The 15,520-nt window shown below is 36.5% G+C and overlaps 1 protein-coding gene across 9 annotated transcripts in view; it reads left to right on the top strand.

The window, feature by feature from the left end:
• The window catches only part of LOC129743252 (mucin-2-like), a 268,501-nt gene that overhangs the window by 250,448 nt on the left and 2,533 nt on the right, over positions 1 to 15,520 (top strand). For all 9 annotated transcript variants that reach the window (XM_055735230.1, XM_055735231.1, XM_055735238.1 and 6 more), the window contains 3 exons: positions 1,571 to 1,813; positions 1,873 to 2,757; positions 2,815 to 2,955. In XM_055735230.1, the coding sequence (XP_055591205.1) occupies positions 1,571 to 1,813; positions 1,873 to 2,757; positions 2,815 to 2,955 (1,269 nt within the window). The remainder of the gene's footprint in view (positions 1 to 1,570; positions 1,814 to 1,872; positions 2,758 to 2,814; positions 2,956 to 15,520) is intronic.

Here is a 15,520-nt window from a genome sequence, read left to right as displayed (position 1 = left end):
TCACGGGTGTTTCGATCGACAAATTCTATCGGAGGATAACAATTTATGGATTCCCTGATCAGAGCTAGTTCCGCGACATATCGTCGAGCAGTTTGATAAGTCCCCATTTCGTTTCAGCAGGACATCGTATCCGCATTGATTTTTTTTTTTATTTTTATTTCTGGAATTTGAATACTTTCGCGTTATTCATTCCCTTTAATGGCTCACGAAAATAAAAAAAAATCTTACTTTTGATACCAAAATATTTTTTGAGGATTCATTTTGAGCTCCGAGTGGCTGGTGAGTTCGCGTGACCTGAATCCAATGGATTTAGTTGTTTAGAGTATATTGAAGGTCGAAGTTCACTCTAAAAAGAGAATTTAACTTGTGTGCAGATTGAATTTATCTTCGTTCCAATCATTACATCAATGCAAACAAAACGAAGAGAACAGTTCTGCATCGATGTTTTCCATACCTCACAGGAATTGGGCTTGGGCCTGCTAAAAAGAATAAAGCTTGCTCTTTACTCTTACGCAGATTTCCATAAGAATGACAGCTAATCGGAGTGAAATTGGAGTGAAGGCTATTGCTTTCTCTGTTCTGTTTTACGCATGAGAAATCGTGTGCCGAGATAGTGAGCGCGCCCATCGCCTATGAAATCACACAACGAAACAACAGAACGAAGCTATACGGTTTGCGGTAGTATGAATGTACACGAGCGATCGTTGCCCGACGGATCGAGTTAACATTGCCTCGCACCCTTCTCTCGCTTGTTTCCACGTTCCTTTGTATCTACCACTTTTAGCCAAGCCCGGATCGTTATCCGATTGATGTGTTCGGCTGCCGAACGAAAACGATTTGAAGTTTGAGTTCGCAGAACTGTACTTTCGCTCAGCCCGATGTTCTCCCGATTGCTGTTTACTCCTGCAGAGTTAACTCGAAGCTTGCTTTCTGATGCTTTCCGAGTTGAACTATCGATAGCAAGGGATTGCAGTGGAGAGAGAATTCTTTGCATTTGGAATGGTAATGCTCAAAATTCCACAACTGCTTAACAAATTGCAACAATTTGCAACAACTAGCACATTTTCACTCTCTCTGAGCACCGGTTTCTCTCATTGAACTTAAACCTTCTGATTCTCTCTATCAAATTGCAACAAATAACCACAAATTCAATCTTTGGCTGCAAAATTTGTTTGATCATTAACGATGATTCTCCGTTTATCTCAGTCCCCTGATCGATAGCATCATTGCAGTTTGAGTTTAACGAAATTAAATCTTTCTGCAAAGAAGGGCTAAGTGCGAGTATATAGACTCGCGATTTTAACATCTCTGTCTCCCTCTACACTCCCCTTTCGGCCCCTACCTAATTCTAGTGAGTATAGTATAGGCTTGACTTACAAGCCTCACAGTACAGTTAAACCAAGTCATCAATCTTATCTCCACATGATCCGACTGGGTCTCGCTCGGATCAACGTATCGTTTGAAATGATATATTTAAACATATTGTTATCAATTTATCTAAAATTTCGAAACAAAAGGAGTCAAGCTTGAGAGATGTTCACATTTATTATTCATTTCTTTACTCTTCCAGCGTCAACTTGCAAAGTTCCTGAATCTACAGCAACCTACCAGGGCAACAACCAAAAAGCCAAAAACCACTACGAAACCCACGACTACGACAACAACAACGACCACAACAACGACACCGAGGACGACTCCGACAACTACCACAACCACCACAACAACTTCTACTACCACTCGTAGACCAACGACAACCTTGCCCTTGAGTACCGTCATCGTCTCCAAGGATGATCCCGATTTTCTGAATGATGTGGTGAGTTTCTTATAGTTTATTTCAATGTATATAAGAGACTGTTAAACACTTGCTTTCAGCGCAAACTTCCGGACTTCGCCAAGCCAAACCCGTTGCTCGACAGCTCTCTCGCCAACCGAATTCTTCAGCTAGCCATCAACCGGGATCCGAAGAGTATTCCTGTTGGGAATCAACAAAACGTTCTTTCTTCAACACCTAGAGTCACAACATTATCTCCGATTGAAGTTGAGCAAACCAAGAAACAACTGGACAGAGAACTTCAATCCTACAACAATGACATCAAGTTGCTGTCAACATTGTTGGGTCGTCCCGTTACCGGAAAAGACATTCCCGGTCTTACCAATCAACTAATTCCTTCAACAAGTCGAACCACCACTAGGACCACAACAACTCGAACGACATCCACCACATCGGCTACAACCCCAAGGAAGCCCGCAATCGATCCCATCCTTCTTCAGGATCTCCTGCAAAGGCAAAAACAGCAGCACAACTCAAGTCCCGCAGTCTTGGCCAACCCGGAACTGTTCGGAACCACAAATGAAGCCATCCTGGCGACGGTTCTCAAACAACGAGGCATCGGCCCAGCCAACACCAATGCCAACATCGAAGAGATCCTGGCAAAGATTTCACCTCGCAACAGTGCTACGGCCACGGTTCAACCAATCATCACCACAACAAGGGTAAGGCCGAGGCCTGTTCCACGACCGGAGCCTCCACCACTACAGTCTTCAAGGCCTATTTTAGACGGCCTCTCGTGGCTGTGGCGAGAATGGCAAGCGACAGCCCCGCGGCCATCACGCCAAAGGTTACCAGGGTCCTCCCTGATTGCTTCACCTCCACCGGCCGAAAGTTTCGGCCTGAGTGGTGGTTTTGGAGGTGCCGGTGCCGGTCGCTCGCCTCAGTCCCAGGCTTACCGGGACAATGGTGGGCTGGACCCCGATGCGGTTAGTATCTCTTCAGATAACTTTTTCTTTGGGTAATTGCTGAATTTTTGCTTTCAGAAGCCGATTAATCCGAGCGTTACGGAGCCACCGCCGTCGCTGTTCAGTGGATTTGGAGGGATCAACCCGGGAGGACAGCTGTTAAATGCAGCCATCGGTGTCACCCGGGCGGTCACCCAGTTCCTTGGAGTGGCACTGCAGGTGAGTTGAGTAATACTGTTTCTCTAGAAACATTGACCAAATCGACCAATAAAACCAACTTTAATATGTAAAAAGGTTCTCGTCGTAAGGGGGAGGACTACACACTGCCCCTTCTCCTCCGATTTGATCTCATTGAACTAAATCAGAGGTATTTTGAAAAATTTCAAAATCAAAAAAGAAATCTAATCTTTTCAACTCATTTTCGAAATAAACTAATCTCGATAACTTTTGATAAAACTTCAATCTGCGAATCTATAATTTTCCATGCGTCAAATTTTTGATTTAAACATGATTTTTCTTATTTTGTATACCAAAGAGTCAAAAAAATATCACCTTACGAGTTCATTAAGGAACCTCTCATAATAAATGTATTAAATGAAAGTAAATAATACACTTTATGCTGAAAAGAAGAGTATTTTGAGATATCTTTCAACTATCTATTTTTCCTGAGCTTCTTCATATCATGGTTAGAAACACTCTATCCCCCTTATTCTGCGCCGCGCGTGAGGTGACGATAGTCGAGTCACCCGATTCCAGTAGTCGCTTTAGGTGAGAAACGTCTTTTAGAATGAACTTTTTGAGTTCTTATCCTAATCTAGTAGTCACCGTGAAGTACAAATCATATGCTCTGTCACATCGGCTTCGAGAATAAAGTGACAAGACACGCGTGACTCCGACTCGATTCGACTATCGTCACCTCACGCGCGGCGCAGAATATGGGGGTATGACATTTTTATTATTCTAATTTGCATTTTTACGTTCGAAAAAGCAAATAGGTATATGAGTTAAGTTTTTTAATTCATTGCCTTGAATTTTATGATAATTCAAAAACTTTGATTCTGATATATTTTTCTGAATAATTACCAGAAATACCGTTGTTTTTTTTTCAATTCTGATGTTTATTTTTCATTTTGAATTTGGTTCGAAGATTTTTTTTCTTAATTTAAATTTAAAATATCGATTTGTGATTCTGATGTCTAGAGCTTTAGAAACTCTACTTTCATCGATTTGCTCATGAATCACAAGCGTTCATCCAAGATTTTAAACTTCATTTAATCTGGAATGAATTGAATGAAATTTTAATTTTAATCCTTCGTTTCGAATAGCTAGAAATTTACAATACAGAATGTTTGTTCGTTGTTGAATTATAGAGACTTTAAACTAAAAGTTCATTCATCTCTAATACAGAATGTATGAATATAGTGAAAACCTTTTTTATATTTCTTGATGGATTTCCAATTTTTCCAAAATTTATATTTATGATATAATTTGAATAACCGGGAAAGGAATGACCAATTTCTGATAGCACAAGGCAATAATATTCTCATTTTTTCGAGAATCCAAAAAAAAAATGAAAACTGGTTATGAATGGTTTGAGGTTGTTGAAGTCAAATATGCATTTTATTTCACTCTACAAGCTCTCATTTCTGAGATTCAAGCTAACATTTTCAAAAAGGTATAGGTGGTTTTTCCAATTTTACGAAAATTCAGAAATTTGAAAAAAAATCAAACCTATTTGTTTTAAAGGTTTGCAGTCTATAAAATAAAATCTTTAATATTCAAATCTATCAGATTCTCTTAAATGATGTCAGAAATAAATGTATTTTATCAATTAAATTTTCGAAAAATTGTAGATTTTTTTTTCTAATGCATTGTGCATCTGATACTAGAAAACCTCGGCAAAATATGGATCCGTTATTGAATAAAGGTTAGTGAAAACTCAATATTTTTTATATTATTTATGAAGAGATTAATCCCTGCAATTTTATGTTTATTCGTTTTATTTATCGGCCTTATCGGTGAAAAGTGATGTCCTTTTTAGTAGGAACATCTAAGATTATGAACTTTTTGCGCAGAATATTTCAAAATTGTTTTCTTACTATGTCTACCAGGGGTGAGCAACAAGCAATATTGTTTCTTGGCATAACGAAATATTTTAATTTTTGATATTATTCAGGATACATTTTTTATTATTATTTAACGCCAAATCCGTTAAAAGTGAGTCGGAAGAGCAGCCAAAACTCGGAAGCTACACATGATCAAAGAAATTTCGAAATCCGACAGTGAAGTCTTTATTTTCGTTTCAACGAAAATAAAATTGTAGGATAAGAAATATGCTCAGCAGATTTTTTTACATAATTTAAAATTAAACCAAAACGTTGTGAAGTATTTTTTATTTCTGAATATTGACGAAAATTAGGAGAATTTAAAAATAAAGCCTGGGTGAACGATTTTGGATTTTTTATTATCATGAATCACGAAGCATTTGACAAAAAATTGTAGTTCTTTATAAAAACAATCGATATCTGAAATTCTGTGATTCGACCCAAAAGGTCTTTGACGATTATCTGTAATGCTTTTTTCAGAAATTTGATTGAAAATTTATAACTAGCATCGATAAATTGAGTTATTTTACTTATAATTCGCATTGCACATTACCAAAGTCATAATATAGCTTAAAAAATCAAATCCCAATGATATCTAAATAACTAGTGAAACGAAAACACTCGGCACATTGAAACTTTGTAAAATTAAAAGGCCTTTAATAAAATAGTTTTAAATAAAAAAAAAGATATCTAAATAAGATAAAAAATTATAAAAATCGAGAAAAAAGTTCTAGAATCAAGAATGTAGTTTTGAAGATAGTTTCTTAAAAATATGCGAAATCGAACATTTTTCTGTAATTTCGACAAACAAACAAACGACTCAACATTTCAATTTAATGTTCCAATACAGAGTTTAAATTAAGAAAAGTGGTTTTTACCGTTTGTAGGGAGCGAAATCTAGGCTTGGAGGACAAGTTTTAATTGTGGAAAAAAATCACAGGAAGTCAATTAGCGATTCAACGTCCAACTCTAAGAAGACGGTGATTTATTTGTTGGTATATTTTTCGCATTTTTTCAAGTTATTACTGTGGTAAGCTGCAGAAGATTTTTAAATGGAAGTGTTGAGGAATTGTATCATCGGTTTTAACGAGAATGTTATAAGAACGAATGTTCGCCAAGAACCACTTTTAAAAAATTAGAGAATTTTAAAATGACAAATGATTGAGTGATGTACTTTTTCAATATCGGGTATTTAAAAGTCGTGCTAAATTTAAATTGGCCCATTGATTCAAAAGGTTACTCACCCCTGTTCTATACTAATGGAAACAAACGGAAAAATATTTCGACTTTTTCAGTCAATTTACGGATCCAAACTACCCACAATTTAATTGTTATTGATCCTCCAGATTACAAAACACAATTTTCTGTAAGTTTTTTTAGCGACTGTTTTATGTTGTCAATTAGATCATTTAGAGATTGTAATGTTTTTTGTAGATTCTTGTGAAAAAGTTCAAATAAACAACGAATCGTCGGAATAAGAAGAGGAGGTGTTTTGGATCCGTCAATTGACGAAAAAAGTCGGAATATTTTTCCGTTGTACAGTTTCACCAGAGGAAAGCAATAACCCACTCATGGAAAATGTTTGAAAATCAATTGCCAAAAACAAAAACAGAAGAAAACAGGAAAAGGACCTAAATATATTTCGATAAACTATAATTTTGTAAGCGTAAAAATCTCTGGTCCATCTGGACTTGGTAGGCTGTGGCCGTCGATGACGGTTGTGTTTTTTTCGGCTGGAAGATTTTCAAGAATCTTGAACCATAGATTCAAAAGTTCAATTTGTGTCTTATGAAATGTGAAGATGCCGGGGATAAGAAGTGTGAGAATTCAGTGCCACCTGACGATGAATTGTGGTGAGATTTTTTTAATGTTGAAACTTTTCAATCCTATCTGCCAAGTAGGACTTCTTATATTGTATCTTTCCAGATCCCTTCTGAAACAGCTTTTTAGGCCGTATGAGTTCTCTGCACTTCAAGAGTTTGTTTTGCTGTTTCAGATTTTCCCTACCATGGTATGGTATGGTATGGTATGGTATGATTTTCAAGAGAGATACTTGAAATAAGAACTGAATCCAGGTACTTATTTTGGTATTGATTATCAGTTGAACCTCTTGTATCAGTCAATGCTAGAAGTGTGTAGTCACCCCATGAATTATCTGGTCCATGAGTTTTCAATCTCAAATATCTTAAATCTGAAGTTCTAAAATTTACCATCATTCTGGATTTTTTTTTTTTGAAAAAAAATATATATATATTTTAGCCAGAAAAGAAGAAATACAAACCTCGTCTAAAGTAAGCATTTACGATTGTCCGGTTTTATCCGGGCTTGTTCGGATATTCCAATAAAATCTTAAAAAATCAAGTCTGGTCTGGCCCTGATTCCCGAATTCTATAAATAAAAACTGCACGGTTTTCGTCCGGATTTAATAATTTACCAAAAAAAAAAGTCGAATTGGGCAATGATAAACTTTAATTTGCGTATCCGAAAACTAAACTTGATGAGCTTCGAAGAACAGTTAAAACCACAAGTGATTTTAACCTATCTTTCTCTTATTTTATTCAAATAATGGATAAATATTGCCTAGGCCCGGACACGGGCTCGAAAAATTTTGGAATAATTAATCTAATGTAGGGCAGTGTCCGGCACAAAAACGCTAATCCGCTAATCGCTAATTAGTCCGCTAACTTTCGGTTAGCGAATTAATTTTCTCGCTATATTTTTCTTCCGCTAGCGGATAACGAAGTTCCGCTAATTTTTAGTTCCGCTAACTGAAGAACGCTAACTCTTTGAAGTGTTAATTTGGCCATAGACTTATAGATCATAAACTCGGCATCATTCTGATTTAAAATTTTGAACTCGATCAGGTATTTAAATTTTCGTTAAAGATTTATTTCAGAACCTATTCGATCTCGATGTTGACTGGAATCATAGAAATGAGCGTCTTTTTTAATTGTCTTTACTTGAATTTATGTCTTAAGCATAAGCCTTCTTTGAATATAAAAGAAATAAAAAAGTTGTGAAAAATTGAAATTTTCAGAACATAATTAGTGTATTAATGTCAAAAAAGATGAAAAACTATTTCGGATAGAAACAAAACATTAATCTAAAGAGAATCTTTGCATTACCTGAAGTGAAAAAATTAATAAACGGGTGAATATTTTGGAAAATTTCATTTTCGTAGGTGATGGAATGAATTAGAGAAACATGAGGTATCAAAGAACAAAAAAACATAAGCAGTAAATATCATGAATTTATCGAAAAAGATACAACGGTTCACCGGCAGGACTTGAAGCGGAGATTGCAGGTTCAAGTCCTGCCGGTGTGCCGTTGTATCTTTTTCGAAAAATTTATGATATTTACGGCTTATGTTCCTTCGTTCTTTGAGACCTCGTGTTTCTATAATTCTTTCCATCACCTACGAAAAAGTGATTATTAGGTACAAAGCTGTACCAAGCGATTTCATAACATCAGTATTGATTGAAAAATTTGATTCCAATTTTTTTCCTTTTACTTTCCACCAAATACGCTAACTAAAACTAAAAGTGGACTGACGCAACTGATATATACAGAAATATTTATTACAAAACAAGTTCGAAAACTGCCCCTATTGATATCATTTAACAACTTTTCTAATCAATATTATAATTAAAAATGGCTGCAAAATTTGTGTTTTGCTTATCTTTTCCAAAACTTTCTACTATTGTTCAGGATCGCCCCTGATGGCTGGATCGATAGCATCAGAATTTCTTTACCGAATAAAAAAAACGCACTCATTCTCAAAACATTACAACAACTTTAGTGGACTGTATTTTACTCCGATAGACTTAAACTACTAACAATTATAGACCGACAAACAAGCAAAACTCTGGCCGCTTTGGGCTTCCGACTCTGGCCATTCAGGCCTCTGACTCTGGCCACAAGGGCCTCTAACTTGTTACCGTGATCTGTCTTCGCTGGTGGTTGGTCGAGAAAAGAGACCGATTCAAAGATCGACGGTGGCTCGATCCTTCGGAAAAACCTCTTCGTGTCCGAGGAAAACCGATGATTTTGGCGCGCATTACTGCCGTTAATGCGCGCAGCATCGCCATGTTGCTACTGGGTCATTTCGCTTCTTAGGGTGGTTCATGTTGACCCGTTCGTTCCAGAACATGCCGCCCGCCTTGAAAGGCGACGGAACGTAGGCATTTCAAAATTCCCGTTGTTGTATTTCTCGCTGTTGGCACATCGACGACCTGCGCTCGTTGCTTGCCGCCCGCCGTTGACCCACGTCGCTCTCGACCTCGCCTATGCCGTTGCCTTTTGCCCTTTTTGATTGCAACCTCTCTGGTTGTCCGCCTTCGTCCGATAGTAGTCCTGGTAGGTGCCTGATAGCTTGGGAAAGGAAGTATCACTCTTCTAATTTTGCCTGATATTTCAGTATACTTAACTTTCTGAGCGTGCGCTGGCCTTTGCCACGACCAGCGTTGTGATTCCAACTCATGCTCTGACTTGATTCCGAATGCCTTTCTGACTGTTCAACCTTTGAGCTGTCCAAGCTCTCTGACTTTCAAAAAACTGACATGAGCCGAACAACCAAGTTCCCAAGCTCTTCTGACACATATTCAGACTTTATAACCAACATACAACTAACATGAAAGCTGACTCAACATACATTTCTTTCCGACTCATTTCTGACAGGTTTTCTGAATGAATTGCTGACCCTTTCTCAAAATGTTTATCCAACAACCAATTCTGAATGATTTTCCAACAATATTCTCAGACTGTTTTTCTGTCCAATTTTTCTTAATGTTTTTCTGAACGTGTTTCTGAATGGATTTCTGACAATTTTCACAGACCATTTTTCTTTATGGGTAGCTGAATGGCTTTCTGACTGAATAACTGAATGGATTTCCGACAAAATACCAAATGTTCTCTGACAAAGTCAGACTCAAAAAAAACAGACACATGTCCAAGTGACTTCTGTCCAAAAGTCAAACCGTATCATCACTGACTCATACTCCGCTAGCTTCATTCCTATTGATTGATTGTATGTGTGAGTGTTTGTGTGTATGTGTGATGCAGAGTTGCGTTAGAGAGTCCTGGTACTTAATCCAGGATGATGCTTGATGAAAAACCGCCAAATGCTAGTCCTGATCCCGTCGATCAGACTATCCGTAAACCGAAATCCAACGTAACTCTGAAATGTACCGAATGATATAACCGACTGATACCGAATTATTGAATCCCTTTGATTCCCGATAACTCCTGATGGCGGAGTGACTGCACAAAAAAACTTTCGAAAGTTTTTTGTGTGTTCGGAGGCGCGCTGGAAAGCCCTGTTATTGCCATGCCCGATTGTAGCAGAAAAGACACAGCAGAAAAAAAAAACCGTCACATAAATGTCCTGATCCCGCGATCAGGTTAACCGAAAAACGAATTCCAACGCCTACTCCGAACATAAATGCGGATAATACCGAACCAAATTGCTGACCGAATGATGCCGGCCTGAATGACAACCGAATGGAACCCCGCTTGGTTCCCTTTGTTTTGTAAAGTGTATTGTTAAGTGTTCTGAAGTAAATCTGAATGATTTGCTGACCAATTTCCTGAAAACTGGTGGACTGACTGTGTCCTCGAATGATTTTTCTGACTGATTTGAATCCAACTGATTCCCGAAATAATTGCTTAAATGTTTTTTCTAAAGTGAAATGTTTTTTCTAAAGTGAATGATTGTCTGAATGAAACCGATTTGAATCTTATTTATTCCAGAATAAAAAAAACTGAATGAGTTGCTGACATATTCGAGGCGAACCTGATTCGCTGTGCTCAGGCCCCTCTATACTGAATGGTGCTCTGACATAGTCTGAATGGTTTACTGACCGTTTCCCAGAGAAAAAACAAGCTGACCAATTATCGACTGACTTTGTTTCAATATTGTCCCAAGATAAAATCCGACTTCAGTGAATCGAACTTGAGTGTGAAAAAAACTGAACATTTGATTTTGGTTCTCGATTGATTTATAAAAATAAGTGAATGATTTCTGATTAAATGTTGCCATGAATGAGTTCCACTTGAATGATTTCCAGTGATTCCGACTGCCGATTGTGAATGATAAAAGATTACAAGTGAATGTGATTATGATTGATCGATGAATTCCGATTGATTATGAAAACCTTCAAAATGAAACTAATATTTTGTCTCAAGTGAATAATTCGAATCTTTTAATTGCCGAACATTGACAAAGTATCTCTCTCTTGTGTTTGTCTCCAACCCCAACTCAATACATTTCATCCTTTTATTCACTGACGCAGAAAAAAACTCAACTTGACTCATTACAACCCAACCAAGTGTAATCGATTGTGTCCTTGGTGGGTGTTGATGAAAGATGACCACACTTACTTTTTTGGCAATCAATGAAAAGATTGACTGCTTGATGAATCATTCAATTGCTTGCTCCAAGCCCAAAAATATCTTGCATCACTCATTAAGTAAGAGCATCCTCAAAAAAATTGTGAATTAATAATCGCATGTCATGAATCTTTACCAAGTTTCCCGTTCACTGTGCAGCAGAGTATTTGAAATGATTTTCTCGATAGAAATATAACCAGTTAAAAAATTGTAAAGTCACTTGTAGATATGCAGATTGACAAAAGTAGGTAGCCTACCTTAATGTTCCACATGAGCGAAAGATACCATCGACCAGTAGTAACATTGCCGCCTACACTATCCAACAGAACTTTGACGCACATATCCACTCCGATTAACTATCTTTCAGTTATGATTATGTGAAATTTCTTTTGAACTTCATTTTGAATTTTGGCACCGACGTGATAACACAGACGACCTTTACAGGAAATCAAATTCTGCGACTCTAACTGAATGTTGATGCAAATGATGAACAGCACACGATTTAAACCGACACGTAAATTCCAAATTTTGCCAACCACACGGCAGCGAATCAAACCCGACAACTCCATTGGTTTGTTTTGATTATTTTTCCTTCGATTCTATTATTCAACCTTTCCAAACTTTTTATATCAGCGGAGATGGATTCTGCGATGGATTCGTAGTGTTGAGTTTATAAAAGATGGTGGATTGGAAAGATTGGGCTTCAAAACCATTTTCACACATTTCACTTGGAGGATGGCATTTAATCCGGATGTAATTTTTCATGTTTGACCGTTGACATCGATTTCTGTAGCTTAACATATGTTTCACACACGAAATTTTTCGTATATGGGACAATAAACAATGTGGGGCACAGAAATAATTATTGAAAACAAAATATATTATGGCAGACGTTGTATTCACATCAAGGATTATTTTAAATGGACTAACCATGGTACTTGGATGTTTCTGTATTATGGCGAAAGGTGGTGAATTGTGGAGTTGTCAACCATTTAACACTTTGTTGTTATTTGAAACATAATTGATGCTTGGTGGAGTTAACTTATCACTCATTGCAGAATTTTTCATTTGAAATAAAACTGAGTTTCGACTAAAAGCAAGATATATCGAGAGTAGTAATGTTTAACGAAAAGGTACAGTATACATTCATATTACATTGGACAAGTGAAATTCAAGCGACGACTTAGTTCTGATGTTGATAATGGTAGACGTACTCACATCATAGGTGTCAGAAGTTTCTTATATGTTGGTCGAATGCAACTATAGGTTTGAGATGTTTTTGGGCACATTTACGGTGGATGAGTTGTTCATATGTAACTTTCAATTGGAAGGCACTCACACGCCATTTTTTGGACAAGTATGATTTTGGAAACAGCACAGGCACATGATTCGATTCTTATAGGCGATAATATGACTTACAAGAACTCTTGATCAATGGATGGGTTGACTCAATTGAAAACTGCTCTCACACGCTCGCTCACACACAATTTGTAGGTTGTAAGAAGATTTTCACACACGCTCATACATACCATCTGATGCTATCTGCTGATTGATGATCTGGCTCGATAGGACCATGTTCAGGATCGCCCCTGATGGCTGGATCGATAGCATCAGAATTTCTTTACCGAATAAAAAAAACGCACTCATTCTCAAAACATTACAACAACTTTAGTGGACTGTATTTTACTCCGATAGACTTAAACTACTAACAATTATAGACCGACAAACAAGCAAAACTCTGGCCGCTTTGGGCTTCCGACTCTGGCCATTCAGGCCTCTGACTCTGGCCACAAGGGCCTCTAACTTGTTACCGTGATCTGTCTTCGCTGGTGGTTGGTCGAGAAAAGAGACCGATTCAAGGATCGACGGTGGCTCGATCCTTCGGAAAAACCTCTTCGTGTCCGAGGAAAACCGATGATTTTGGCGCGCATTACTGCCGTTAATGCGCGCAGCATCGCCATGTTGCTACTGGGTCATTTCGCTTCTTAGGGTGGTTCATGTTGACCCGTTCGTTCCAGAACAACTATCGATTAGCGATTAGCGCTTTATTATAGATCGATAACTTTTACGCAACATTTAGCGGCTTTAATTAGCGATCGCTAACTTTGACCGAGATAGCGATCTAATTAGCGCCGCTAACTTTTCAGTTAGCGATGCCGAACACTGATGTAGGGTTACCATATCCTGCAATGCCAAAAAGAGTACATTGAGAAATATTTTCAAAATTGTAAAAACAAACGCCATTTATTCAAAACCATGATATTTGAAGTAATTTTTTGCAAGATATGTGACTTAATGGATGTGGTTATTAAAGCTGGATTATTCATAGTTTTCGTGGTGTGGAAGCACACCAAAATTGATAAAAAAAACTGCATTTTCAAAAGACTTTTTCAGAGGCGTATTTTTTCAATCTTGAAAAACGTGATTGCAGATTCAATCGCTTTTGATGTGTGCCCTATGCTAAGTAAGTTGTTGTTATGCATATTGCCTACTGTTCAGGAGTTCATTGCATACTCAAAGGCGCTAGTTTTAAACGAAAAATCCAGATTGAAATCGTGAATGTACTCGTTATTCCTTCTATAAGAAGCCATCATTTAAAACATTAAACAAAAGAAGCAAAACTGAAGTGTTGTGCAACGAAAGCATAAAAAGTTAGATTTTTTGTAGTTATATGAATACAATCTTCATGAATCTTCATGTACTCTTAAAGAGTACGTACGGTATCCCAAATCTAATGTATTAGGAAAAACGACAATAACTCGACAAATATGGTCTACTTTTGCAATCTAGAATACTGAAATGAAGTTCTTTGCCTCTTAACCCCATGGGATTTTTCAACTTTTGAAAAAAATGAACGATAGTTTTTTGTATAATTAAAGTTGTATGTGATTTTTTAAGCGAAAAAATAATGGGTTCTAGTGGGTTAACATTCAATAGTTTTCACAATATTAAACGAAAGATATGAAAGTTAGACGTGGTAAGACTTCCAGTAGAAGGCTCACGCTTCTGGAGCGATTATTGGAAAATTTTACTGCAATTTAAACTTCTTACCCTAAAGGCAATTTAAAAAAACTTCTTATATTTGGTAAAAATTCCTACGGAGTGGAAAAGTTCAAAGTTTCTAAAGAAGCTCGAGCATTTTCGTGTATTTTTTAACGAGGTTTTTGTTGTACAATATAAGGCTTCAAGCCTTAAATTGTACAACAAATTCTGAATGTTATCTTTCAATTTACATAACGAATAATATTAAAATGGAAGCAAAGTTGTTAATGGTAAATTAAAGGACCATTAAGTGTGTGTCAAAGAGAGGTAAAAATCGATTTCATACTTTAAATCCATTCTATCAAATTTTGACTTTACACCGGACTTTCGATTCAAGTGGTAGAATTTTGAGTTGTAAAATGTATGAAAAAAAGAATATCGTTCAACGCTGTGAGGTAGGATGAAATATATTTGAAAAAATATCTCAAATTATACATTACGCATTTTTAGTAAGTTCTCTTTGTAGTATCGAAGGGCTACAAAGGGTATACTTTACGAGATACAATTTTTTCTTTGTAAGTAATTACTCTCAACCTAATAATTCAATCTGGTTTATCCATCTTGATGTTTACTGAGTATTGGTATCTTGGATTTCCATTAGATTTATTAAAAATTCAAAATCTAATGCATTTGTTGATTACTGAATACTTCAGAAACAAATTTCACTTTTCTTTACGAGGTGTTAAGAATTTGAGAACCAATTTTTACGTATTTTGACCGCCCGTGGAATCCAAGTATGTTTTTTTGTATCAGCTCATTTTTCAAACTGATCGTAAAAAAAGGTAAAAACTTATTCATAATAAATTGGCCACTTTTTTGTAAGAACTGTAGAATATTACGTAGGCAATTGAGTTAAAGGTTTCAAGTCGATGCTTACCTTTCTCGAAGACCGTGATTTATTTGAGTTTTGCGTAAAAAAAGGAATAGAAATATTCTTTCTATTTAATTTGTTGAAAAAAAAAATCAAAACGTGTTACCCTCTTGAACAAAAGTGTTGAACTAGTTAAATTTCTTCAAATTTAAAGTTTTGAAACGCCTCTTAGTAACGTCAAAAATAGTAATTTTTTTTTCTAGTGAGTTTTAAATAAATTTCAATTTTTTATCTCATCTTTTAAATCTGAATTCTTTTAAGGATAGAAAATAGATGCATATATCTTTTTTGGTTTTTAAAGAGCTTCCTTCATCAGTCATCTAATATGAATTTTTCTCGTAATTGATACATTTTCAAATTACCATCAAAACAAGATGTA

The sequence above is a fragment of the Uranotaenia lowii genome, chromosome 2 (assembly GCF_029784155.1).
Source record: "Uranotaenia lowii strain MFRU-FL chromosome 2, ASM2978415v1, whole genome shotgun sequence".
In the NCBI taxonomy this organism is placed as follows: domain Eukaryota; kingdom Metazoa; phylum Arthropoda; class Insecta; order Diptera; family Culicidae; genus Uranotaenia; species Uranotaenia lowii.
The sequence above is the reverse complement of the archived record's forward strand: the minus strand, read 5'-3'. Positions and strand labels throughout refer to the sequence as shown.